The sequence below is a fragment of the Sporothrix brasiliensis genome, assembly GCF_000820605.1.
Source record: "Sporothrix brasiliensis 5110 chromosome Unknown Cont20, whole genome shotgun sequence".
Classification (NCBI taxonomy): Eukaryota; Fungi; Ascomycota; class Sordariomycetes; order Ophiostomatales; family Ophiostomataceae; genus Sporothrix; species Sporothrix brasiliensis.
The window spans coordinates 3914356-3940680 of NW_024467139.1; the positions used below are offsets into that span (position 1 = coordinate 3914356).

Here is a 26325-nt window from a genome sequence, read left to right on the forward strand (position 1 = left end):
AAATGCTTCGCATTGTGAAAAGAGACAGAGGGAAGTCAAAATAGTGTACAAGAGGGGGTGCTTCGTTTGGATTTTTACATCAATGCCCTTGCGAAAATATGTCCATATACTCCAAACCTGATAGACAAGCTCCGCCCTGAATCCCATTATCGATGAATGCCGCTTCTCCCGTTCCACAACCACCCACATGGAAAAAAAAAGTGCGTCTATTTGTAGAAATCAAACTTGTTCTCATCGCTCGTGGTCTTCACCTGGCTGGAGTAGGCGTCCTCCAGATCCACCTGGATAATGTTGTATCGGTTCTTGCGTACTGCCCGCAGGCCCGCCTCCTGCATGATCGCCGCAATGACCGCACCCGACAGGGGATCGTTGCGCACAATCAGGCTGTCCAGGTCGACCTCCGGTGCCAGGCTCATCTTGGATGCAATTGTGGAGAAAATGAGACGGCGCTCCCGACGGTCGCGCAGCGAGGGGAACTCGATTTTGCGATCGAGACGACCGGGCCGCAGCAGGGCAGGATCCAGTGTGTCGGCACGGTTCGTCGCCATGATGACCTTGACGTTGGCCGTCTGGTCGAAGCCGTCCATCTGGTTCAGCAGCTCCAGCAGGATACGCTGCACCTCACGATCGGCACCGGTCTGCGCATCGAAACGCTTCGTGGCAATAGCATCGATTTCGTCAATGAAAATGATGGCAGGGGCATTCTCACGCGCCATGCGGAAGACATCGCGCACCATGCGAGGCCCTTCACCCAGATACTTCTGAACAAACTCGGAGCCGACAACACGGATGAAGTTGGCCGTGGTCGAGTTGGCCACGGCCTTGACCAGCATGGTCTTTCCCGTACCAGGAGGACCGTACAGAAGCACACCGCGCGGCGGATCGATACCGATCTGTTTGTAGAGGTCAAAGTGGGTGAGGGGCAGCTCGACGGCTTCGCGGATCTCCTGCTTCTGCATGTCTAGGCCGCCAACGTCGGCGTACGTCACATCGGGTTTCTCGTCCGAGCCCAGCATGGCGATGGAGGAGTCGGCCTCGGGTGGCAGGATGTCGACAAGGGCATTCGAGTGCCGGTGTAGCGCGACAGACGAGGAGGGCTTGAGCAGTTCGCGGTCGAGGGTGGACAGGATGCGGACGACATAGTTGGAGCCGGTCGACGATTGCACGATGCCAGTGTTTTGGTCGATAGCCTCCATGAACTGGCCGATGACAAGCGGCACGCTCTGGATGCGCTTGATCTCCTCTTGTGCGCGGACAAGTTCGCGCTTGAGGCTTCTGCAGCGACGGAGGGGAATCGTATTGTTAGAAATGGCGTGCTCGCGACCACTGGACCTGGGACGGGCTTTCTCCGTTACGGTGCACCTACCTCTGCTCATCCTTGATGTATTCCTCCTGCAGCTGGATGTACTCAAGCTGTCCCTGCAGCTTCTTCAGCGTCCCATACTCGTCGCCGCCCTCGACGGCCGCGCCTTCGAAGTTGCCCAAGCCCGGTAATGTTGACGGGGCCGTCTTCTTGTGCGGTGCCGCGTGGCTGCCCAGAGGCGCCTCAATCAGGGTGTCGCCCATGGTGGTCAACGAAGTGGATGGTGATGAAAGGACAGGAGGATTGCGGGTATGGCGAGGGCAGACGAAAACAAGTCGAGCGTCACTGCTTTGTGAGCAAGTGGCGAGGGCCGAGTGTCCTGAATCTCAGGAAAGTCGGAGACGAATAGTCGCTAAATGCCCAAACAAAGTAATACGGTTCGTGGTATATTGAGATTGAGTTCGTCGCGGATGATGTCGTGATCGGAGTGGGTGTTGTGCTGATGGCGAGAAATGCGTGGAAGGGGAGAAGTCGGTGGAAATGGCTGGCGCAAGTTTACGCTTTGATGCTGCTGTGCAAACCGACGCGGCAGGTTGTCAGCCTGAGCTCCCCCCGGCCAGTCGGACCCATAGTGCACGTGACAATAATCACGTGCAAAATTCGCACTACAGACTGCCAATGGAGGTCTAGGCCCGATCAGCGATAGCGCTCTTAGCGTGTCGTCGACCACTGGCCATTCCACCTTCTAATGCGCCTGGAACCGTCACGGTGGGTGGTAGAGGTGGCAGGAGCGACAAGCTGATTGGGCCGACTCCGAAATCGCTGAGCTCCCCCACCATAACTTTTTTCAGTCATTCGTCTTTTGGTCTTGCGCCTATGAGCGAGCCATTGACTCTTATTAGTTCAACGCAATTTTTTCCTGGCCGTCCGGGTTTTCGCTCATACATAGTTTCCTTCTCTCGCTCTCCCCCGTTCTCTTTGTCTTCTCTTCGTTTTCACCCCCAGATTTTGCTCTCCGAAGATCATTGTCCCCCTCCATTGCCAATTTGCATTATTGCATCACCAGCTTCATTTTTTTTATATCCCCTCGCAATTCTACGCACGTCACCTTTCGCCATGTCTACCTACGCCCTCCCGCAGTCTCACAAGGAGGTGAGTCGGCCATTGCTCCGTGACGAGAGCTCCAGGCACCCTTCCACTTGCTACCTGAGCGTTGACGCTGGTATGCTAACAATGGTTACAGATGCTCGAGAAGTCTCTTCTCGAGACCGACCCTGAGGTCGCTGAGATCATGGTACGTTTTGCCCCTCCCCGTGTCGCCTGGTACGCATGTTCGTTGGTCTCGGCCAACTTGCTGACCCCCCCTTGCAGAGGCGTGAGATCCAGCGGCAGCGCGAGTCCATCATTCTGATCGCCTCGGAGAACGTCACCTCGCGCGCCGTCTTCGATGCCCTTGGCTCGCCCATGTCCAACAAGTACTCCGAGGGTCTCCCCGGTGCCCGCTACTACGGTGGCAACCAACATATCGACGAGGTGGAGCTGTTGTGCCAGAAGCGTGCTCTTGAGGCCTTCCACCTTGATAGCGAGAAGTGGGGCGTCAACGTCCAGTGCCTCAGTGGCAGCCCTGCCAACCTGCAGGTGTACCAGGCCCTCATGCCCGTCCACGGCCGCCTCATGGGCCTCGACCTGCCCCACGGCGGCCATCTGAGCCACGGCTACCAGACCCCCCAAAAGAAGATCTCGGCTGTCTCCACCTACTTCGAGACCATGCCGTACCGCGTCGACATTGAGACGGGCATCATCGACTACGACACCCTGGAGAAGAATGCCCAGCTGTTCCGCCCCAAGATCCTTGTTGCCGGCACCTCGGCCTACTGCCGCCTGATTGACTACGCTCGCATGCGCAAGATTGCCGACTCCGTTGGTGCCTACCTGGTTGTCGACATGGCCCACATCTCGGGTCTGATCGCTGCTGGCGTTATCCCCTCGCCCTTTGAGTACGCCGACGTCGTCACCACCACCACCCACAAGTCGCTCCGTGGTCCCCGCGGTGCCATGATCTTCTTCCGCAAGGGCGTCCGCTCGGTCGATGCCAAGGGCAAGCAGACGCTCTACGACCTGGAGAACCCCATCAACTTCTCTGTGTTCCCCGGCCACCAGGGTGGCCCGCACAACCACACCATCACAGCTCTGACCGTTGCCCTGAAGCAGGCTGCGTCACCCGACTTCAAGGCCTACCAACAGCAGGTTGTGGACAACGCCAAGGCTCTGGAGGTCACCTTCAAGAAGCTTGGCCACAAGCTGGTGTCGGACGGCACTGACTCGCACATGGTCCTGCTGGACCTGCGCCAATTTTCTCTGGACGGCGCCCGTGTTGAGGCCGTCCTTGAGCAGATCAACATTGCCTGCAACAAGAACAGCATTCCCGGCGACAAGAGCGCCCTGACCCCCTGCGGTATCCGCATCGGCACTCCGGCCATGACCAGCCGCGGCTTCGGCACGGCTGATTTCGAGCGCGTCGCCAACTACATTGACCAGGCCGTCAAGATCTGCAAGGAGGTCCAGGCTGCCCTCCCCAAGGAGGCCAACAAGCTCAAGGACTTCAAGGTCAAGGTCGCCAGCGGCGAGGTCGAGAAGATTAACGCTCTCAAGAAGGATATTGCTGCTTGGTCGAGCGGCTTCCCCCTGCCCGTTGAGGGCTGGCGCGTCGATGCTGGCATCTAAGCGTTTTTGCCAGCGGTCACATAAGGGGGGCGAGTTGGTGGGGGGAGAAGGATATATCCGGGACGAGAAAGCCATTGCTGGTACTTTTCGGTCTCTTCAACAACAGCGCGGGTTTTCGTTTTCATACTTTGGGCGAGTTTCAACAAAATGGGATTTTCAAAAAAGATATTGGGACAGGGACCATGGGGATTGGAGGGCCTTTCCCCATCTATGCATTTTTTACTTCGACGTATTTGTTTATGACTTTCAACAGCGACGAAAGTTGATTTCCTCCTTCCTCCTCTTCTACTTTCAACAAAGTAACAAATCCACGAGGACATTGCATGTGGTGTTGTTTGCATTTGCTGGTTTTTATTCCATACCATTTTTTATCATCTAGTTATCATCTAGTTATCATCATGGGGCACAAGATGTACAAAAAAGACAGTGACGCTCTGTATCCTTTCTTCTCAAAAAGTTCTCAACTATGTGACTTACGACTAAAGCGATGTCGCCGGACAACTGGCAGACGAGGAGAAACACATACCGCCTGCATCGTATCTGCAGATGCACTGTGTAGATTTCGCTAAACAGCGGAGACAGACACCGACCAGGGTCCACTACTCACTGCCGAAAACTGAAACGACGATGAGCGCCTGCCACTTTGTGTGATAAACGGAACTGACCTGCGAATGGCGCTTGAGCTGTGCTGGTAGCCTCCCATAGGCTGCCGTGGGAAGGAACGATTGGACAAGAATGCAGGGGCACGATGACGTGGGACGCAGCTTCCCGTTGCCGGCCTTGCACCCGTACGAGATAATGCGACACGAACATCAACCAGTTTCTGTTTTTACTTTTTTCTTTTTTTTTTAAAAAAAAAAAAAATCTTCTCAAAGAGGTCATTTTTGAACGGTACAACGTAGACGTTGACCAACTAGCCATCTCATGAGCTTTCACTTGTCTTTTCCTCTTTTGGCAAGATTGTAAAAGCGGTCCAGGAGGGTGGAGATGGAAGAGTGGGGCGTATTTGATTTGCCGGTGTGATTCACGCCAACTAGGGTCAGATGCTCGCCAGTCGCATCGCTCTTCCCTCATTTGTTCGGACGAATGAGCATGGGCAAGAAAAGGAAAGAACAATCTGCATAATTGAACGGTGCACGTCTAGACGTATGGACGTAGGACGAAGCGGTGCAGCTCCGCCTGGGCCGCCCCCCAGTAACAACGAATTGGACAAGCCGAGATACAGCTGTATGCACACTACACTGGTCAAGTGAAATATAGAAGCTCTACCTGTCAAAAAGCGAAGGGCAGGATGCAAGGGGACCGCCAAACGGTGCAGTCACTGTTGTTCAATGCTGCCCAGCTTGAAAACAACCACACGACCTGTCGTGTGGATGGCCCTGGGCCGCCTTGCACGACTCCTTGGCTTTATCATGTTTGGGTCGTGTGTGGGCAGCCTCATTAAGTAGCCTATGTGCCCACTTTTATTGTACGGATGGGGTGTGGGGTGGGCAGTTGGCAGAGGGGCCAGGCTCAGCCATGACCGCATTTCCAGGCGGATTACGGAGTCCGTCCTTGTATTTCGTACACTGTGTGGGAGTTGTATCTGACAGGTAGGGAAGGAGAGAAGCAGATACGCATTTGGACGCCGTGCGGATAGGCAGGAGCAAGGCAGGAGGCAGGAGGCAGGAGGCAGGAGGCAGGAGGCAGGAGGCACCACCGTAGAAAGAGCGATGAATGAGGGTGGCCTCATTCCCTTACATGTTCCCACAGTTCCAACGGGTGACCATCTTCTCTTCTCTCTTCATACTTATTTTCGTCTCTCCCGCCACTTCGTTTTTTCCCTTCATCCCTCTGTCCTTTTGTTCATCGTTCCTCGTGCACACTCTGTCACAAGCTAGCTCCCCTGTTTCCGCCTGCAGCCGCCTCGTGGCCCCCTTCCCTGGGATAAGCCTCGTCGAAACAGTCGTGCTGTTTTACCGGATTCGTTGCTCTCGTTTCGCCGCTCCCTTTGGCTCGCTGGCTCGCCGGTACTCCTCACTTGCGGCCCTCTGCCTCGTGCTTTGTCAACCCTGCTTGATTCTGTTTCTCACATCTCCTCTTTTCGTCGCCCTTGCTATCCTCGTTCTCGTTCTCCTCCCCCCGATAGTCTTCGTCGCTTTTTTTGTTTTAAAACCGTGCGGACAACTTTAACTCGTTCGGGCACTGCCTCTGGCCTTCGCTTTCTATCGCTGTTCTTCCTCTTACTCGACTCGGTTTAGCTTTCTCCGCGCCTTATCTAAGGGACCTACACGCTTGATCTACCGTTGGCTTCCTATCTCGCCTTTTCAGAACCCTCTGTCGCCACCTCCACTCGAAACCCTTCCTCTCCGCTCCATGACCCCGTTGGTCTTTGTTTCCGACACTTATTGCACCAAATCGAGCGAACAGTCATTCGCAACACGAACCAGTCATCCCGACCAGTCCCGACTTAGCTTGATTCGAGCACACCCGAGTTGCCCTCGTACAGCGAACTCTACACATTTCTCGACAATCTTCTCCGAGTCGACCAGAACTATAACCAAGTTGAACACAAACCTACGAGATCCAAGCGGTTGTTTGTCACGACCATGTCGTCCTCAATCAACATCCCCACCGCGTCCTCTGCGACAAGCAGCCGCCGTAAACTCCGCAGCGACAACCAACCCCGCCACCAGCACCATCTACGATCGATGGATGCCACACTTGGCTCTCCTGTTTCGTCGTTACCCATGACGCCCTCGTCTTCTGCTTCTTCCTCCTCACCTTCCTCGTCGACAGCATCTTCTGTGTATTCCGCAACACCGACCCGCATCCACAAGTCCAAGAAGGGCAAGGGTGTCATGCCACCCGCTCCACCTGTCCCGCCAACGCGAATTGAGGAGAAGGTAAACCAGCGGATGAGCCACGTACGCCGACCAAGCCTTCTCGGTACGTTTCTGACTCTCTCTTGCTCTCTCTCTCTCATTTACCCTCCATGAGGATGCTTATGCAACCGTTATCTTATTTGTGTTGGATAGAATGGCTGACTTAAAACTAGGGCCTGCCATTGCACAAGAGGAAGCACGTGTCATCAACATTGGCGATCCGGACGGCCCTCAAAGATTGGTAAGTTGCACGGCGAGGTCGAGACGACCACTACTAGGTCCGGTTGGCATGCTGACTTGTGTTGATAGATCTCCTACCTGACCTCCAGTCAAGGCTTCGAGTGGAACCCTGGTAAGTCTTTGGCTGTTCGGGGGATGTAGACATTTATGGCTGTCCGTCTTGTTCATTTACTGATTCTGGGGCATCTAGAAATCTTCATTCCATCTTACATCGACTGCGACTACACTCCTCTGGACCACCGGCCGCGAGAGCCAATCCACGAGATCTTCCTCAGTGACGAGGAAATCGAGCAGATGTTCCCGAAGTAATCCCCACTTAGTTTACTTACACGACGACTACCTTTGACCCCTTTTTATGCTAGTACGCTACCAACGACTGTACCAATACCACATGGCGAGCCTTGTTTTTTTCCTCCTTCCTTGTTATTGACTATCATCTCTTGCATTTATTGTTACCTCCCTGACATTTAGCATCACCTTCGAGCTCTTGTTTTCTGGCTGGTAGGCCTCCATCTCACCAACTCTCAACTCCCTTATATCACATAGCCTGGCGACTGGCGCTTAGTTCGGATATTTATTGCGGCAGTGGCCTCATCTGCACCCTACTGGAAGGCACTCTGTGTGAGCGGAAGAAATTTTTCAGGGATCCTGTCCGAGTTGGAGGGAACGAAGGGGGTTGGTCACTTTTCGTGTTATCTAGTACGGCGTTGAGAGAGCGACTCCCTGTTTGACCATTCCCCGGCGCATTTTCCCTTTATTTTATTCTTGCGTCCATTCCTTGCCCTCGTCCTTTTCAGTTTACTGTCCGAGTCCCCACTTTTGCCTTTTTCTGATTTTCAAGTCTATTACTACCTTGTTGTATTGTTGTGGCATTTCTTCTTTCGTCTTTGGTGCTTCGGGAATCATTTTCGGGCGCGCAATATTAATGTATGTGACGGGGCTACGGCAAATACATGGTCTGGATGATTCTGGAGAGTAGCTCGGGATGATTGCAGGCGAACTTCACAGACACGGAGTATACATGGTGTTTTCTCTTTTATGCAGGTTGTATTTATGCGGTTCTTATTCAACTCACTCCCATAATTTTATCACTGCAGGCCGTAACTATCTTATTTATATCTGCCCACTCACACTGGTTTCTGTGTTTGCTTTTAACAATTGAATATGCTATCTGCCTCACTTGGCAATCCTCTAGATATTATGTGTAAAGACCGCCTCAAATATGTGTCATACCAATGTGTGGAGTGCACTACATATGTCCATAGTCCTTCGAAGCGTGCTGCCTATATCTGTCATAAGCGGATTGCGTGCCAACCTAATCCGTAGTACGAACGAGTTGTTGATGTGATACAGAAGTCGCGGCACATCTCGTGAAAGCACCTTCTTAGCAGACCATAACGCACAAAATCACGACTATAAAAGGGAATATCGTCCGTTCCCTCTGTTGATTGCTCAAGACCACTGACATTAATATGCTCCAAGGATCTCGATCGTGATTACCTTGACCAAGCAATACAGGACTGAAGGATCACACATAAATCACCTCCTTTGTTTCCCTTTCTACGTTTTGTATACATGGCGACCAGTAGTGAGTGTTGCGTACTTAGGACCCGGTGAGACTGTGTCGTTGCAAAGAAAACACCACCATTTGGTGGCTCCACTTGGGCACCTATCAAGTTCCCCCTGCGTCTCTGCCATCCTCAAGGTAGTTCTGTGTTTTGGGCCTGTGGTATTGCTTCTCATATGCACGTCTTTTGGTTTCTACTGCTGCTCAGAACTGGCCTGGATATCTTGCCCAACCACCGTGGGTATTTCAAGGTGGTATATTTACTCGCAGAACAGGAGTTTTTTAATAGATTCTTGTTTAGATAACAATATTGGCGCTCTTCGCCCCCAGGTTGGGAACCTAGTCTTAAGTCGTCAAGAAACAATCCGCTCGAGATGGTGCTCTCGTTCGTCGAGCACGGTCGTAATGTTCAGCCGTCCGATAACTTGACAGTCCACCTGGCTGCCTGCGTTTTCTGCAACACTGTACAGGCCGGACTGTTGCATGTAGCTTGGAATCTTTGCAAGCCCGAAGGGCTGTCTCTGGCCATACTTGTGACCAAATGCGCTCTTCTTTTGCTAGATAGCCGGGCAAACCTAGGCCTCCTACGCAAGACATATGGCACTCTGGGTTCAGACAACACGTCCGGCTTCTTCTCCATTGTATTTGAAGGTGTGCACTCGAGAACTCAAAGATACCGTCCAGGATAGCAGCAGCAGCGACAGTAGCAGCAGCGTCCACAGAGGGGATGCTATGCCCACAATTTGCAAAGAATCACCAGCAGCGACTTTCATGCTACGATAAAACTTTAATCTCTCATATAGGTCTAGAAGAAGCTGCAATGTTTATGGAGAGACAGAAGGGCTGATATAGACTTCAGGAGGATTTAAGAGATCACACAGTGATCACTGGTTACCACCGCCTACGTATGATCATGGAAAGCGATGTAGTGTTGGTCATGGAGGCTGGCAAAGGTGATCGAGGTCGGGTCGCCTTCAGAGCTGGAGACAAAAGAGAATGGGGTATGCTGTGCGCCAATCCACGGCACAGGGGCAGGAAAGGACCCAATTACAGTGGATTTTTATGTTATATTTGGGCCAAGATAAGTAGCCTCGTAGCATACGGATTTGACGCAATGTCAATATTGACTTTGAGGTGCAAGAGAACGAGAGAGCCAATTAGCGGCCCAGAACCAGGTCCCCTCGGCAGACCGCTGTTACAACACTCATACGCCAAGCCAAAAAGATTTCACCCCGCATTTGGATAAGTACATATCAGGAAAATGGGTCGATAAGCAATAAACAAGATAATGCCAATTAGAATGTCAGTTGGGTAAACACGCGCCAGCGCGTTCAAGGCACAGTTGTTAGTAGTACACAGCTGATTTGGTGACCTTTTCGAGCATCGACCATTCGCCTTCCAACAACAGTGCTCACCACTTCCTCCGATGCACGCGCACATACCGACGTACATGCACACATAATGGAGGCTTCACATCACCGCAAAATTGAGCTGCAAGCACCCGAAGACTTTGCCTACCTCGTCGACAATGTCCGCCGCGCTGCCGCCGATAGTGTCGCGGCCGCGTTTCCGCCTGTTGCCAACGATGACGACAATGACAAGAAGAACGGCAAGAACGGAAAAAAAAAGAAGCGCGTCGACGAAGGCGACGACCTACACGCGCGCGTCGAGGTTTTGGTGAATGAGGTGTGTAGCTTTGCTGTGGCGGATCATTTTATCGATACGACACCTTTTTTTTTGGCACCCGCTAACTTTGAAGCAGTACATCCGTCGAGCGTTTGCACTCGCGGCGCCCAACCTCACAATTAACGGTCTGCCCGTCGACCCGGCGCCCTTTTGGGACGATGACGACGATGACGACGACGAAACGGCAGCCGGTTCCAAGTCCAAGAAGGGCAAGAAGGGCAAGAAGAACCAGGCACCTGTCGAGGAGACCGAGCCATTCGACACCCGCAAACGGCAGCGCGTCGAAGACCTGTCGCGCGACGAGGAAGACCTGTTGCGGGACATTGCGCTACTGAAACGGCGCGTGCCCGCCGCGGCGGTGCGTGCTCGCGAGCAAGCGTTGGCAGGGCAGCTGGCGGCAGACGACGCAGCCGCGGCGGCGCTGCAAGAAGTTCTGCAGCAACAACAAGACGAGGCTGCTGCTGCCGCTCGGGAAGAAGCAGAAGCCGAGGCGGCGAACAACACGACGTCATCGAACGCAGCGTCCTTTTCACAAGCTGTCGCTGGTTTGGGCCGGTTAAAGCAGGCAATGCCGGCGACGGTGGCGCGTATGGAGCGTGCACGCATCGCCAGTGATTATGCTGTAGCAGAACGGTAATCCGCCGAGGGGAACGGAGGGAAGAGTATCTGCCTGTGTATACATATATATATATCGATGGGTCGGACGGCTGCATGGGTGTTTCCTTGGGGGTTTGCTTTTATTACGAATGTTACGATACCACAACCAATGGGCATAATTTTTTATTTTTATTTGGACAATTCTTCCGAAATCAAAATATAAACGTGTATTCTTTTTTTATGTGTCTAACCAGAATCTTGAAATGAGGCTAGAAAGGCCTTTTCTCGAATATAGACTGACAATACGGCCGGGGTGTGGAGGAAGAAAGCGAGAAAAGAGACTGTACAAAAGGACTTGAATCACCAACAACACAAAAACAAATCTCGCAAATGTTAAAAAAAATAAGACACTCATCACGCCGCTCGCCGTCCCTTAGCTCGTCCCCAGCTCAACTTCGCCTTCATCCTCGCCCTATTCAATAGAGAGTCCGTCGGCGGCCGCACCTAAGCGGCAGCCGGCTCCTTGGCGCCAGCGGCCTGCTCCGCGCTGGCACCGGGGGCCTCCAGCTTGATGTCTTCGGTCGCTGTTGCCTCGGGGGCCGCTGGTGCGGCGGCGGCGCCAGCAGAAGCAGCAGCAGGGGCGTCGCCATCCTTCTTCTCCCACGAAGCGGGCCTGTACCACTCAGCCTCACGCCAGGGGCCCATGTCGGAGAAACCACAGCCGCCCTCACACTCGCAAGAGCCGCCGAACTGCTTGGGGAGGTTCTCGGGGGCGACCTGCTGGAACAGCTCCTTCTGGTAGGAGCTGCCGAGAATGTGGATCTTGGCGACGGTGACCGGGTCGAGCCAGCCCTTGATGATGCCCCAGACGGTCGAGAAGCCCCAGGGAGCGTTAAGCAGGTAGAAACGGCCAAGGCGCTCGGGGTAGTAGTTCTGGGACATGGCGGAGGCCTGCTTGATGTAAGAGTACACCTGGGGCGCGCGAGAGATACCGACGCCCTTCATGTCCATGATGGTGCAGCAGGTTTCGAGCAGGTGGCCGGCCTTGCGCGAGCAGGCAGGTAGGCGAGGGTCGGCGAGGCGCTCGTACTCGACGGCAAGGTTGGTCAGCATGCGCTCGGAGGTGGTAATCTTGTACATAGCAGTGAGATCAATGTTGCCGAGGGCCTCGATGTAGACAGGGCGGCCATCCTGGGGGAGCGGGAGAAGCAGTGTTAGTAGTTTGAGGGTGCATGGATGGTGGACGGCAACGGGACGACACAGAAACCTACCCGGTCCGTCTTGTGGTAGTACTGCGGGTAGTACTCAAAGATCTTCTCCTTCTCGGGGTACTCCCAGGTGGCCACGAGGTCATCGAGACCTGTCTTTTGCCGCCACTCCTCGCAGTCGACAAACCTGCAATTTTATATCTGTTAGCTGTGCTTCCAGAGCGTGTCTTGACGCAAAGCCTGCCCTGGTTCTCCAGTAGCCACATACATCTGCAGAGACAGGTTGACATCGAACTTGCGCGCACGCAGGAAGCGGAGCTATAAAGAAGCACAAAACATCAGTATTCCATCCCACATCGACAAATACCAAGGACGCTGCACTCGCCGTGGCCGGGTTTGTGCTGCAAAACAACGAACGCACCAGTGTCAGCGTGTCTAGCCGCTTCGTGAAGCCCTTGGCCTCCAGCATCAGGCGCAGCTGGTGCACCTGGGCCTGCTGCTCGGCCGTCAGGTGGCCCGGGTGGCCGCTGATGTCGGACGGCGACACAATGGGGAAGTCATAGTTGTCGTACTTGGGATCGAGCTCCATGCCGCCGTTTGCTGCTGCGTCCGCCATTGTGGTGGCTGTGGTGGGGTGTCTGGTTTGGTGGGATAGGGTTGGAGGTGCAGAGAAGGAGAGGGAGTTGCCGTGGAAGAGAGGATCGCACGTTCTTTCGTCGAGAGAGAGGAAAGGAAGCAACGTGAAGGGGGGTGCAGGAGGAAGGAGGTAGATATGCGGCAAGAACCTAGAGCCTTTGAAAAGAAGGGGAAGGAACGGAAAAGGCGGTCGTCACTTTTGGCGAACTCTAAATCTCAAGTTCTGCGTTTTCCCTTTTTCTGTTGGGGCCCAGTTTATTTAGATGGTAGGTACAAGTGGCGGCGGGGGGCGGAGAGAAAGAGATCACTGCGTCAGAGGAAGGAGCAAGGGTTGACAATTGGCGGCGAAAGGGCAACTACGAAGTCCTGATAAAACTGGATTGCCAGCTGTGCCGTGTTAATTGACTAAAGCAGCCTGGTGCGGTCTGCTGGAAACAGCACCGAACAGCACTTCACTTGTCAAGTTACAATGCAGAATGAGTAAACAGCTGGGTGATGACGAAGAACCCCTCTGAAGCGAGACGGTTGACAGCTCCTTCCTGCTCCACACGCGCTGAAGTTGCAAAACCATTGGGCAGCGCTCGCAATGCAGTGCAAAAAGACTACAGCGCCTCCAATCCCGTGAGGGGAAGGAGCAAAAAGCCGGTTCTAGGCAACCAGCCCGCCTTTGACAGGGCACTTGCTAGTTTGGAATAGGGCGCTAGAAAAGGGGGCGCAGCGAGGGCGACAGGGCAGATCGGCCTGAAAAAGCACCCAGCACAGCTCCATCAAGTGGCGCGTTCGACCTTGCCGTACAGTAGTGCGCGGCCTGTAATTTCAACACCACTCGTAAAATTATTACTCATTTGCGTCACCTTTGTTTGCGGCTTTTCAGAAAGGGGCTTCACGAGAACGGATTAAAAAAACGGCGAATCAACAAAGACATGCGGCGTATTGTTGGGGGGTGCCATGTTGGAACCGGGCTTTTATGTTCTCTTTGATCTTTTTGACAGCTGCAAATTCAGAGGGATGCTGTTATTTCGTGGGCTTCATTGTGAATGTTATGTTACTCTGGCATCAAAATGATGAGTTAGTCTCTCTTGATCAACACACAATGCTGGTATATTTTCTCCGTTTTAACTTTAAATACCAATATACGTCCTCGCCTCTCCGCCGTCGTCTACCCATCCGGCTCGTCGGCGCCGCCCTTGCTACTGCTGCCTTTGGCCGACTCGGCCTCCGTCTTCTCCTTGCGCTTCTGCACCACGTCCCAGTTGTACACCCGCGCAATAGCGACCTCCATTGTCTGTAGGATATAGTTAGCAGGGGCTGAATACCGCTACGGGAGGGAGCAACGCACCGTGATCTGTTCCCGCAGAAACTCAAGGTCCTCCTCGCAGTTGCGTCGGGTCGTCTGCGCCGACGTAAGCTTCTGCTCCAGCAGCGCCTGGGCCTCGTCGATTGGATACGACAACATCACGTTGGCCTGTGCCCCAGTTAGAATGATGGCCCGGATCTGCTTGCGGCCCTTGTTGCCTCTGCTTTGCATGGCCACCGTGGTTCACTCACTCCGAGCCAAAGATGCACCTCGTCCGTCGGCGGGATCGTGGCCTTGGCGTAGAGCGTGTCGTTGAGCTCAAACGTCGTCTCGATGGCCGCGCCCTCGTCGTTTTCGTCGTCGTCCTCGTCGCTCGCCAGCTCATCGTCGTCATTGTCGCCTGCGCTCTTCTTTGCGCCAGGCCTCCGTGTCTGCAGGAACCGCACCGTGTCCAGCGTCTTTTGGATGTCGGGCAGCTTCTCGTCGAGGCCGCTCACCCGACGCTGCAGGTTGGATTCCATGAACTGGTATTTCGAGATCATCTCCTGGAACCGCCGCAGCGTTGGCTCGACGTCCTCACGCGACGTCACATAGTCCTCGACTTTGTCGACAAACGGTGCCTGGGGAATGCCGCGCGGGTTCGTATGGACATCCTTGGGGTCGGGCCTGGAGATAAATACAGGTCAATAAGTCAACATTCGTATCCAACGTGCCGACTGAGTAAGGGGGTGCCGGGTGAACAAAGCATCGTTCGCTGCCCTTACGTTGCCACGGCCTTGCTGCTGCTAGGCGTCGCCATGGTGGCCCAGAAAGGAGGGGACAAGAAAAGGCAAATTGAAAGAGGTACGAGTCTCTCCTGTCTCGCTATTGTTGTTGTCGGTGTCGGTGTGGACAGCAGGGAAGACGTCGGTAATTCAGAAACGCACGCCGCTGTCCTGCTCGCATGCGCCCAGTGGTTCGTGCCTGTTGCAAAATCTCCAAAGCTCCAAAGCTCACAACCCCTCCCACCACTTTGCGCTCCTGCCCGCTGTGCCAATACAAGAAGCACCAATGCTTGGCGGTGACGAAAGGCAGTATTTTTGCACTATGTCATCCAGCTGGCCGCCAGTGTCTACTGATCATTTATCAATCTTTTTACAAAAAACATGACTATGCAATTTTGTAAGATAATTCACTACAAGTTCGCACGTACTATCTTTCGTTTCCGTATCTCAAATTGAAAAACTTCTTTTGTTTATGGGAAATTTACAATGAAAACTATGCAGTGCATTGAACATCCTTTGATCCTTAGCAAAAGTATCATAAAATACCATAAAACTCAAAATCCCTTTTGTCCATTTTATCCAGGTCATGCAACAAAAAAAAACAGAGAGGTATCACTTTCCATAATATTCGACAGTTACATCCAAACCCAAACAGAAAAGAAATGAAAAGAAAGGTAGAAAAATAAAAATGAAGAACAAAATGAATGAAAAAGGGAGGGCAATCATGTCATCGTCGCGGGCCGTATCTCAGTTTCCAAGTGTCGTTTGTCCCGATTTCTGTTTTCTGCTGTAGTTCAGATGCTGTCTTCTAGCTCCATGGTCTCTCGAGACCCGTCAGCCTCCACATCGCCATCTTCGCCCGACGACATCATGGCGTGGGAAGCGAGCGATGCGTTGTTGACTGAGTAGTGCGGGTTGGCACGTCGTGAAATGACAGATGACGACGCCAGCAAGCTCTCGTCCTCGTCTTCGCCACCTTCTGAGTCCAGCAGGTCCTCCTCCTCTTCAGACTCAGATGTCGAGCTGAATGGAGGATAGAACATGGCAGGACGTGGCAGCTCGGCCGGCTCTCGTTTTTGGTAAATTGCCGATACGTAATTGATGACCACCGATGGCGCCTTATTCTTCATTGCTACTGCAGCCGACACTGGCGGAGTCTGCTGCTTTAAGGAGGCAACACGGTTCGCCAGTGAGGCCATTGAGAACGAGTCTCTGTCTCTGGGGTTGGAATCGCTGTTCTGGACGCTGTCGTCAACGCCGGCATCTTCGTCCTCGCATGCATTGATATAGCCTTTTGGGTCAAACGGCCGCTCTGTCGTAACGCGTAGTGCAAAGTGGTCTTCCGGAAACACCCGGTTGATACCGGACGCTTCAAGGAGCGGCTCCTCTGTATCAACCGACGTCGCGTCGGTTTCGGAACTGTAGTCCAGCACCATGAGGTCGTCGTTACTTTCTTCCTGGTTGCTTGTGTTGCTGATAAAGCTGTCCGAACTGCTCATGTTGTCGTTGACGCTCGCCGCAGGCTCATTCCGTCCCACCGTGCCAATGCCCAAAAGGCCCAGACCGGCCCACTCCTCCATCGAAAGGCTCATGTAGTCCGTTAGAGGGCGAAAAGGGATGTAGGAACCTGACGAGGAACGGTGCACGGTTGGCCGGCCTTGCAAGGCATCGTCCATCGAATCCTGCGTTTGCAGAGTCGATGTCTCGTTGGTCGTGGGACTCGCCTCGCCAGAACTATCTCCAGCAAGATCAGTGCAGAATGGCATACCGCTGTAGTACACAATGACGCCATCCGTCTTCCGCTTTGTGCCGGGTTTGGAAGACCCCGAGCGGCTGTTGTCATATCGGGAGGCGTCCATGTTGGTATTGCTGTTGCCATTGCTGTTGGAAATGCTGCTGCCCTTTGTTTTGCTCTTAGCATCGTGCCGATTGCGGCTCTTCGTGTTGCTCTGCGCTACACGGCTGCCATGCTTGCGTATGGCCTCGGGCAGGTCGGAATCTTGCGACGACATTTCTTCCCCAGAGGTCAACAGCGGACTGGAGTTCTGATGAACGAACAGGGGCTTATAGTGGAAGCTGGACGATGCATTCGAGTCTTGCAGACCTGCCTTGGACTGCTTTTTGCCGCTTGACTGTGCTGATGCCGAGTTATTCTCAGATGTCTTGGCCCGTTTCCGCTGGCCAGTCTCGTCAGAGCCATCGTCCGCGTCAGTAGACTGGCTATGTTGCGACCGGTCACCCGAGCTGCCGCTGTCACTGCTAAACTTGGTTCCGTCCATGCCACCGCGCCAACGAACTTTTTGTCCGTCGGGCGAGAGCTGAAATTTCGTGCTCTTCTCAACAACAGCCTGCCGGATGAAATCGGGCGCCACGTTGAGAATATGCAGCTGCGCCAGGTTGGCCAACAGATTCAGGTAGACCCAGCCGTCGGCGTCAGGAGACACGTCAATCTTCTTGGACACACTCTGGGGGCCAATTTCGGGCGGAACCAGGCCGAGGTGACGGATGTACTCCATGTTGTCCGCGGGAACTTGGACTCTGTCAGGGTCCAGGTCAAGGGGTCGTGTTGGGCGCTGGTCGGGTACGGATGATGCGACGTGCTTTCCGTTGCCATTGCCGCTGGACGTCGCACTGTGAGAAGGGACATTGCCGTGGCCGCTGCCGCTGCCGTTGCCATTTCCGTTGCCTGATTCATCACCATTGGAGTGGGAGTTGGAGGCCGATCCATTGTCATGGGACTTGGATTGTTTGTGGCCGGAGCTCCGAGACTGGATGCGTGCTTCACGTACAGGCTCCAAACTGTCATGCGACGTCAAGACCGGTACATTTACGGCAACAGTACCAGAGACAGCAGGCATAGAGGCATCTGAGACCATGTTCACGGCTGGGGCACTGCCGCTATCGCCACTGGTACCACTGCGACTGCTGCTCTTCCGGGCGTCGGCACTTTTTGCGGACCTGTCGCCTGCAGCAGCCGCAACGGAGGTTGTGCCTCGCACGTTGGCCGACTCAGGCACAGCGAAACGAGCCTGGCGAGAATACCGGCCACCAATCTTACCGGTGAAGAGCTGCTCCAGACGCCGCACAATCAGCTTCTTCTTCTCATTGTCACCGAGGCCGTTGAAGCTGTACTGTGGATAGAGGCCCTCCGGGATATCCTTGAGGTAGCGCTCAACCTTCTGCTCAGACGACGTGCGAGCCTTGACGTCTCCATACGGAGGCCGGGTCAAGGACGTGCCGGCCGAATGGCCGCCCATTGACATGGAGGCATAGGCCGAGTCGACGGGCCGCGAGCGCGATGACGAGTTCGAGGCATTCTTGGACCGCGAGCCACTCAATGAGTAGAGTGCTGAGCCGTTGTGGTGGTGATGGTGGTGGTGCTTGTGCGCCTGCTGGGAGTGGTCTTTGGAGGAGGAAGACTTTTCCCGATGGAGCCTTGATGAGGAGTCGTTGGATGTGCTGTCGGCAAGACCGGCAGCAAAATCGCGAAGCGTGGCCTCCAGCTCCTGCTTCTTACGGCGCGGCAAGCCATGCATTTTAATTTCGAAGAGCTTTTCGTTTTCAAGCACATCCCGGTTCGCATTTTGCTGGTACCGTTTGAGCTGTTCCTTGAGACGCTTGTTTTCAATGGTCAGGTCGTCGATAACGCTCCGGTAGTCTTCCGAGCTGCTGCTCCGCGTGGTCGCATGGATGAGGGTGGCCGGGAGAAATGAGGCGTCGGGAGACACGAATGGGGGTGCAAGTTGTGGTGACATGAGTGGAAGGTCGGGGTTCGCGTCGTCGCTTGATGATTCTCGCTTTCCAAAATAGGATCCTACCGAAAAAGCAAAAAAACAAAAAACAAAAAAAACAACCTTGTCAGTCACGAAAGGCACGGTAAGAGCGCCGTGGGTATATATGTATGTCACTCTTACCATCGGGAGGGCTGGCCTCAAACGTGGCGGTTGGGTTGTTGTTGGAGTTGTCAAACCACTTCTTTGCGTCGGTCATCATGGATGTACCACTGTTGCCTGAAGCGTCGCTTTTCCGATTTGGACTCTTGGACCGTTGCTGTCCTGCTGGGGATCCATCGTGCGAGTTGTCGGCACTCGCCACGGCCGTTCCATCATTGCGAGATGGGCCACGTCGTGGGTTTCCACGCTCTGCCTGTTGTTGCGTGTGTGGTGCACTGTTATTGTTCTGTGATGCGGAGGACGATTGACGGAGAGGGTGAGGAATAGGTGGATCGCTTGGGTTTTGTTTGCCGTTACCAGTCATGTCGAAACCTGGCGCTTCCATTCGCCGTCTTCGAGTTTTCTTTCCGTTGTCCATAGTGTCGTGTCGATGTCGTGTACGACGAAACGCCTTGCCACGCGAGTGGCGGAGACGGGTGAAGGAGAGGCACCTGCTAATTCATAGCTCACAGGGATTATCGCCTGTCGAATGCAAATATGTCTGTCGTCGGTATCTGGGGTTGAGCACTGGCGCAGTAACGAGGTTCGTTTCGTAACAAGTTGTTCTAGCTGTCGGCAAGCAAGTCGGCTCTCGGTTTCGATGATAATATACGACAAGGGCGCGTTCGCAGTATGATGCAAGCAGCTCAAGGGGTACTTTGAAGGCTGGGAGTCATTCGCGATCACACAAGAAATTCGTATTCGGGGTATCTACGGTGATGCTGTGTTGATTTCGACGGTGGTGTCGACGGTGGTGTCGACGGTGGTGAGGGCCGGTATATTGGTGTTGGATTTTGGTGAAGTGAATAAATGCGAGAATGGCCGACAACTGGTGGGAAACAGCAGAATGGCAACGTTAAGAGCACCCGGGAGCGGGCTGCGTCGAAGAAAAGGGAAAAGATCGGCCCTACGACATACGTTGTCGAAGCTGGTCACTTGGTGGGTTTGGGGCGGCGGGGCGCTAGGGCAGGGGAGTGTCTCTCAACACCGTTAGACACTAAGAATGCTGTGGAAGAGATGGAATTCGGGGTGGCCGGAGCCAGCAGTTCACGACGACCCGGGGGGGGGGCTGGCGTAAAGAGTCAAGGCCAGCCAGCGGATTGTGAACAGACAGGTGATGCCAAAAAAGTCAAGGTAAAGGATGAGAAGCAAGGATACAACAAAATGGTAGAAGGGCAGGAAAGAGGCAGAAGGCAGAAGAAATGAAATGGGGAAAGAGGGGAAAGTGGTCTCGAACAAGACAATTATGAAGGGAAGGAGTGGGCGACTACCGGGGGAAGGAGCAACGGGTGCAGTTCGGGATTTGGGAAAGTACGATGCAACTACGACTAGCAGTTTCTGGGAGAAGGAAGGCGATGAGTACTGGACGGCGATGGGCGAGAGGCAACCTCGCCGATGAAAATTTAGGGGTCTCGACTCTTTGGGCTTTTGGGGCGGTGGTCATCGAGATCCGCTGTTGTACTGAGTATGTGGCGGGACGAGACAGGCAGGTTGAGCCCAGGACAAAGACAGGAGCCAAGAAAAAAAGAAAAAGAAAAAGAACCTAGCGGGCTGGGCTCGACGAGCAAAAAGACTACCGGCCAATAATAGTCATAATAGTAATAATATATTCACACTTCACACGTGCCTGCTAAAAAGAAACAAACGATATGACCAAAATCCATTTGGCTCGCTTTTTCTATCTGCTTGTCTCTTCTCCCTGTCCTGAACTCTGTTTCGTCACCTCGTGGTCTGTACAGGGGCAGTTTTTTGATGTCGCCAGCGTCGCAGTTCTGTTTTCTTTTGTCGGTTGTCTATTTTTGCGTTCGTACAGTAGGAACCGAGGGGCCTCTAGATCGCCAATTTGCCTGGACATCGAGGAAAAGGCGAAAGATTGAAGCTAGCCCAATTGGGTGTCAATCAGTTCCGTTTTCTACGTCGTATGTTTTGTGTGTGGGATCTAGTGGCCAGTCAGAGACGAGAGGAAAATAGGAAAAGTGGACCTCTATTAGACGTTCCCGTCACTACCTCATTAGGCGCTGAGTGCGACCCAGAAGTATTTTCCACAAGGGGGACGGTCTGGGGGAGGAGTAGGACAACAGGACATGGATGGCGATCGATCGAACAGCGTCAGGGCGTGCACTGGTCTCTGCATAGCGATGAACGCTGCGGATGAGATCCAGAAGAGTCTCAGGGCGTGTTGAGACTGTTTCTCGTTTACAAGCCTAACGGGTTTCCTCGCCTGAGAGAAGCAGCGACAGGCAACTTGGCCGCCGCGCGTGGACAGAGTGGAGTGAGCAGCGCAAGACAGCTGAATACTGGCCCACAAAGGACAGAGGAGGCAAAAGGGTGACTGATTTTGAGCAAGGGCCCTTGGTCCTTGGTCTAGGCCAGTGAAGTCTTACGATCCGACCATTTCGTAGCGGACGTGCCTCCGCTTTATCCTGGCGAGCCTGGCTTGGGATTTTAACTGGTAATTAACTTGTAAATTTTCCATTACTTTTTATTGCCTGTCGTGCGTTTTCCTGCCTTTCCTGCTTCTTTAGTTCCTGCTGGAGGCAGGGAGACGGGGCCAGGTTGACAAACAAAGGTGTCCTGGACGGTTGACCGCGACGTATGCGAACGGTACTATTACAGGCGTTTTTTCTGTTGTCGTGTTGTGTTATGTTTGCTGTCTTAACTGTGTGGCGTTTCCACGACGGTGGACAAGCTTCGGCGACGAGCGCCGCGCCACGCACTGTCGCCGCCGCCAAATGAGACAAAGACGCAAAATGTTGGGATTTGCAAGTACGGTTATCGTCAAAATTCTAGGCATATTCTCGGGGCGAGCGACCGCTAATGGCAACGTGCCGCGCCACGCGATCGCATCGTACATTGATGTCGCTGTTGTGACACGTGACAGACGGTACTTCTGACGGGCCCAGACACCGGCACACTCCGACATCGTAGCGGTTGCAGGCTCGAGGACCTGGCTTTTTTGAAAGAAGTATTTCGTACTCTGTCTCTGGAAAAGTACGGCATACTCCATAGTCTGATATCACTGTCTCAAGAAACTGGCAGACTGGGAGACTTTCTCGTTGACGTAACGGGCGGAGGATCTGTTCGAGCCGAGCTCCTTCCCTATTCTCCAGCATACTTAACTGTCTAGGAGGCGGTCCTTGTATAACACCGGATGATTGGTCAATTGGTTTGCTCTGCCGTCAAATAAAACAAAACTTCCCCTGCATATCGGACAAAGCAGTGCAGAGCAATCCTACTCGAGAATTGCGATGCTGACTGGTTTGCGGTTGCGTTCATCGGGGAAGCATACGTCAGATCTGAATGTCAACATTGGGAAAGATGAGCGCTGGCCTTCCATTAGCCAATCACCGTACAGTATTCAAGGATATGACGTAACAGTCAGCAGATCGACCAAACCTCTGACTCTGGACCGGAATCGACAGCAATTCATCTCCGGTGCTGTGACGCTGCCTCGATTCGCATCTCCCTTTTATTTTTGTTGATATTGCTGATTTTTGTCACATTTTCCAAGTCATGGTATGTGTACGACCTTCAATACATAGCCACACAAACCCGACCGAGCCGACTTGGGACGTAATTCCAGCGTTTCGCCAGCCAAACCGCCAAACGAAGTGTATATCGGTGCATTCAACGCGCAGTTAAGATGGCCGTCAAGCTCTTAAAAAAACCAGTTGCATCGAAGATGACAGTACAAACATCCGGGGAAGGGAGTAGGGAGTGGTGGGAGAAATAATGTAGTATGAATAAAAAGCAAACTCGAGGCCTGCTGGCTAGCGATGTTAATACAAACGTTACAAAGAGTAAAAGAGAAAAACACACAAAGCAAAAAGAATACCAAAAAAAAAAAAAAAAAAAAAACCCTCGATATCTAAAGAGCTCTGACTATGCCACAAAACACATGTTTTCAGCGACCATCATTTTGAGGTCCATTTCTTTCTGTTTCACTGTTTCGCTGTCTCTGTTTACAACAATGGGAAATTGGGAAATTGCAAACTAGGTTTTCCTCTTCTCCTTCATCTCAAAAGCCGAACTAACAGAATGTCTACCATCGACTCGTACGTCACGAGAATCAAGACAATCCCCTGCTCGTTCGCTTCCGCGAGACTGGTCTGGCGGGACAGGCGACGAGACACTAAAAAATAGGGGTAGATTGTGGGTTTGTAAGTCGTACGGCTGTGACGTCATAGTGCGTGGGTTGGTCATCGCGCCGCTCCACTGCTCCGTCACCTCAGGCCAAGCTTACTTTGCGGGGCGGCATCGTCGTCGCTGACGTCTGGGAGAATGGTCTTCCGTCTCCGTACAGTCCGAAGTCTGGCCGTGATGCAAAACGCCCTGCATCGGCCTAGCAGCTGCAAGGTAAGAAAATAGGTCGGCCGTTTATGTCGCGCCCGAGTCGGTGCAGACAGCAGTAGACAGGCAGACAGGCAGACAGGGGTGGCTTGAACAGTGAATCCAGGGTCCAGCTGTGGACACGCTCTACGAGGCCTCATTTCCAAGGTATGTTCAAAGCTTGTTCAAAGCTTGCTCGATGCATGTTTTGCTGCATCACAAACCTGCATCACAAACCTGCATCACGAAACCTGCATCGCAGACCCGCAGTCCTGCACCGCCCACTAACCCCTCTTTGTGCGAGTAGTGTGCTCCATTCGGTGCCCAAGTACGTGTGAGGTATCCCGGCCAGCATGTTCAGCTTAGTAGTCCGCATGTTGAGTGCAACTCCCAACTTGGTCGTGTGCTGTGTATATTTCTGTTTTCGTGCATCTATTGTATCTTTGCGCAATGTACGAAGTAATATGAAAACGACTCATAGGGCGCGACGTGCCAACCGCCAACTGCCATCTACCAATCACGGACAGACAAACAAAACCGACAAACATAAAGCTGAGATGCACATAAGCCGAGAACCCTTTGTTCTAGGCTTTTGCGGCTCTCCATCTTCTATTGACACCTTACCCCCACCACTTCAGCGACCGTGCGTGACGTCGTACTTGCTGGGCTTCCATGGCACCACCTGGTCGCAGAAGAAAAAAACAAGGACCCTGCAGGTGACATCCGGGAGCACCCACAAAAGCTCCATTTAAGCTCCAGAAGCGAGCTCAGGGAGGGCAACGGCTGGGGCCCCACTTATGCCTTGACAAGCAAGCTCTGACCAGTCATCTCCTCGGGCTGCGGCAGGCCCATGGCGGCCAGGACCGTCGGTGCAACGTCGCCCAGCACACCCTCCACGTCGGTGCGCAGGCGCCAGCCTTCGGGCGCGTTGGCCATGATCAGCGGCACCTTGTTGGTGGTGTGCGAGGTCTTGGGCTTGCCGTCGGAAAACTTCATCTCCTCGGCGTTGCCGTGGTCGGCCGTGATGAACAAGACGTAGCCCTCCTTCTTGCACGCCTCGTAGATGGTGCCAATGGCCTTGTCCGTCGCAGCGCAGCCGACAATCGCCGCCTCGTACACGCCCGTGTGGCCGACCATGTCCGGCGGCGCAAAGTTGTTCATGACAAACGGGTACTTGTGCTCGCCCAGGCGCTTGGCCACCTGCTCGCCCACGCCCGCTGCCGACATCTCGGGCGCCTTGTCGTACGTGGGCACGCTCTTGTTGGAGGGTACAAGATCCTGCGACTCGTCGCGGTCCTCGAGCGGGAACGCCTTCTCAACACCGCCGTTGAAGAAGAATGTCACGTGTGCGTACTTCTCCGTCTCGGCGACGTGCACCTGGGGCACGCCCTGCTTGCCGAGCCACTCCGCGAGCACGTTGCCCATGTGCTGCGGCTTGAAGGCAATGCTAAATGGAAAGTCCAGCTTGTACTGGGTCATGGTGACCAGCGTGATGTCCTTGGGGTAGGGGAAGTCGGGGCGCGGGGACCGGTCGACGTCGCCGAGCAGCTGCACGATCTGGCGGACGCGGTCCGAGCGGTAGTTGAAGAAGAAGACAACGTCCTTGTCCTTGATGCGGCGCTTCTCGCCACCGACAACAATGGGCTTGAGGAACTCGTCGTTCTCGCCGGCGGCGTAGCGCGCCTCGATCGTCTTGACGGGGTCCTCGCTCGCTTCGCCCTCGCCGAGCACCAGGCCCTTGAGGGCCAGCTCGGTGCGCTCCCACCGCTTATCGCGGTCCATGGCGTAGTACCGGCCGACAATCGTGGCGATCTCACCAGCGCCAATCTCCTTGGCCGTGGCCAGGAGCTCCTTGAGGTAGCCCAGGCCCGACTTGGGGTCCGTATCGCGGCCGTCGCCGAAGAAGTGGATGTACACCTCGGGCACACCTGCGGCCTTGGCGGCGCGCAGAAGCGAGTAGAGGTGCTCCTGCTTAGAGTGCTACGCGGGAAGACACCAAATTGTCAGTAAGCCAAAAGAATGTATGCTGTGTTGCGGACTTCCCCTCGTACTCACAACACCGCCGTGCGACACGAGGCCGCACAGGTGCAGACGCCCATTGCCGTTCTTGGCCTGGTTCAGCGTCTCGCTGATCACGTCGTTCGACGAGAACGTGTTGTTCTTGATGGCCTGGTCGATGCGCACGACGTCCTGCCAGACGACGCGACCAGCACCAATGTTGAGATGGCCAACCTCGGAGTTGCCCATCAGGCCCTCGGGCAGGCCGACGGCAAGCGAGGAAGCCTCGAGTTCCGTGAAACCCGTCTTGCTCTTGGAGAACGCGTCCATGACGGGCGTCTCGGCAGCTGCAATAGCATCGCCGTCTTTGGGCGATTCGGCCGAAGGGATGCCCCAACCATCAATGACGACTGTAAAACGGGAGCAAAAGAAAGCGAAAGGCTCAGAGAGCCAGCGCAGAGCGCACGAGCACAATGATTAGCCAGGCGATCTCCAAATAGACGAGCATGTAGGCCATAATCAACAAGGGGTCTGCGGCACGGGGATTTCCCTCGGCGATCGGGTTTGCTTCTGTGCTTTGCTTCTTCTGTGCCTCTCCACCTCCTCGTCTCGGTTTCTCTTTGCGCTTCTCACCGCCTGCACTCTCTTCGCCCTCTTCGCCCTCTTCACCCACGTCACTCTCTCCGTCCTGTTCATCACCGGCATCCCCTTGATCCCCTTCATCTTCTCGTCGTCTCACCTCCTCTCGCTGCTGTTTCTCATCTTCGTCTCGCATATTCTCTTCTCGACAACCGAGTGCACGTTCAGACTCGCCGACGGGTGGGAAGGGAACAGAAAAGGCGGACGGGAGACGTACTGAGGCAGGCATTCTGCTCGACTTTGGCCATTTTGAGGTTTGTTGATGTTTGTTGGGGGAAAAGAGGACGGTGTTAGTTCCGAAAAAGGTTGAGAAGGTCGCCGAAAAACTTGACAACTGGAACAAATCGCTGTTGAATCAGCTCGATCAACGCAATTGAGAAGGGTATGAGCCTATGTGGTGGGCAAGAAGACGGAGGTCGAGGTAAAAACACGTTCTGCGTGATTTTCAAGGAACTGAGACAAAAAAAAAGGAGAGCTTTCCCGATTCTAAAATACTCGCTATTATTGACTACATGCCGTATGTAGTATCATCGACTTTTTT

The 26325-nt window shown here is 53.8% G+C and overlaps 8 protein-coding genes across 8 annotated transcripts; 3 read left to right on the forward strand and 5 right to left on the reverse strand.

Annotated features, from left to right (window-relative positions):
• Nucleotides 1-206: 206 nt before the first annotated feature.
• Nucleotides 207-1566, reverse strand: SPBR_07282 (26S proteasome regulatory subunit T3; the record flags this gene model as incomplete). The annotated part of the gene is made up of 2 exons (XM_040765536.1): nt 207-1275; nt 1367-1566. 2 exons carry the CDS (start codon nt 1564-1566, stop codon nt 207-209), a joined length of 1269 nt encoding a protein of 422 aa, XP_040617039.1.
• Nucleotides 1567-2419: 853 nt separating this feature from the next.
• SPBR_07094 (glycine hydroxymethyltransferase) lies at nt 2420-4027 on the forward strand (the record flags this gene model as incomplete). The annotated part of the gene is made up of 3 exons (XM_040765348.1): nt 2420-2455; nt 2547-2597; nt 2675-4027. 3 exons carry the CDS (start codon nt 2420-2422, stop codon nt 4025-4027), a joined length of 1440 nt encoding a protein of 479 aa, XP_040617040.1.
• Nucleotides 4028-6615: 2588 nt separating this feature from the next.
• On the forward strand, nt 6616-7440 carry SPBR_07742 (uncharacterized protein; the record flags this gene model as incomplete). Its single annotated transcript, XM_040765996.1, has 4 exons — nt 6616-6955; nt 7065-7132; nt 7201-7243; nt 7322-7440. 4 exons carry the CDS (start codon nt 6616-6618, stop codon nt 7438-7440), a joined length of 570 nt encoding a protein of 189 aa, XP_040617041.1.
• Nucleotides 7441-10159: 2719 nt separating this feature from the next.
• SPBR_07711 (uncharacterized protein) lies at nt 10160-11021 on the forward strand (the record flags this gene model as incomplete). Its single annotated transcript, XM_040765965.1, has 2 exons — nt 10160-10384; nt 10458-11021. The coding sequence occupies 2 exons, from the start codon at nt 10160-10162 to the stop codon at nt 11019-11021; spliced, it is 789 nt and encodes a 262-aa protein (XP_040617042.1).
• Nucleotides 11022-11485: 464 nt separating this feature from the next.
• Nucleotides 11486-12805, reverse strand: SPBR_07319 (Sec14 cytosolic factor; the record flags this gene model as incomplete). Its single annotated transcript, XM_040765573.1, has 4 exons — nt 11486-12172; nt 12253-12376; nt 12458-12507; nt 12611-12805. The coding sequence occupies 4 exons, from the start codon at nt 12803-12805 to the stop codon at nt 11486-11488; spliced, it is 1056 nt and encodes a 351-aa protein (XP_040617043.1).
• A 1179-nt stretch (nt 12806-13984) lies between these two features.
• SPBR_07646 (uncharacterized protein) lies at nt 13985-14921 on the reverse strand (the record flags this gene model as incomplete). The annotated part of the gene is made up of 4 exons (XM_040765900.1): nt 13985-14110; nt 14165-14332; nt 14374-14788; nt 14887-14921. 4 exons carry the CDS (start codon nt 14919-14921, stop codon nt 13985-13987), a joined length of 744 nt encoding a protein of 247 aa, XP_040617044.1.
• A 759-nt stretch (nt 14922-15680) lies between these two features.
• SPBR_06456 (clock protein) lies at nt 15681-19197 on the reverse strand (the record flags this gene model as incomplete). The annotated part of the gene is made up of 2 exons (XM_040764712.1): nt 15681-18700; nt 18801-19197. The coding sequence occupies 2 exons, from the start codon at nt 19195-19197 to the stop codon at nt 15681-15683; spliced, it is 3417 nt and encodes a 1138-aa protein (XP_040617045.1).
• Nucleotides 19198-23942: 4745 nt separating this feature from the next.
• SPBR_06822 (phosphoglycerate mutase) lies at nt 23943-26032 on the reverse strand (the record flags this gene model as incomplete). Its single annotated transcript, XM_040765078.1, has 3 exons — nt 23943-25127; nt 25203-25555; nt 26002-26032. 3 exons carry the CDS (start codon nt 26030-26032, stop codon nt 23943-23945), a joined length of 1569 nt encoding a protein of 522 aa, XP_040617046.1.
• Nucleotides 26033-26325: the final 293 nt, after the last annotated feature.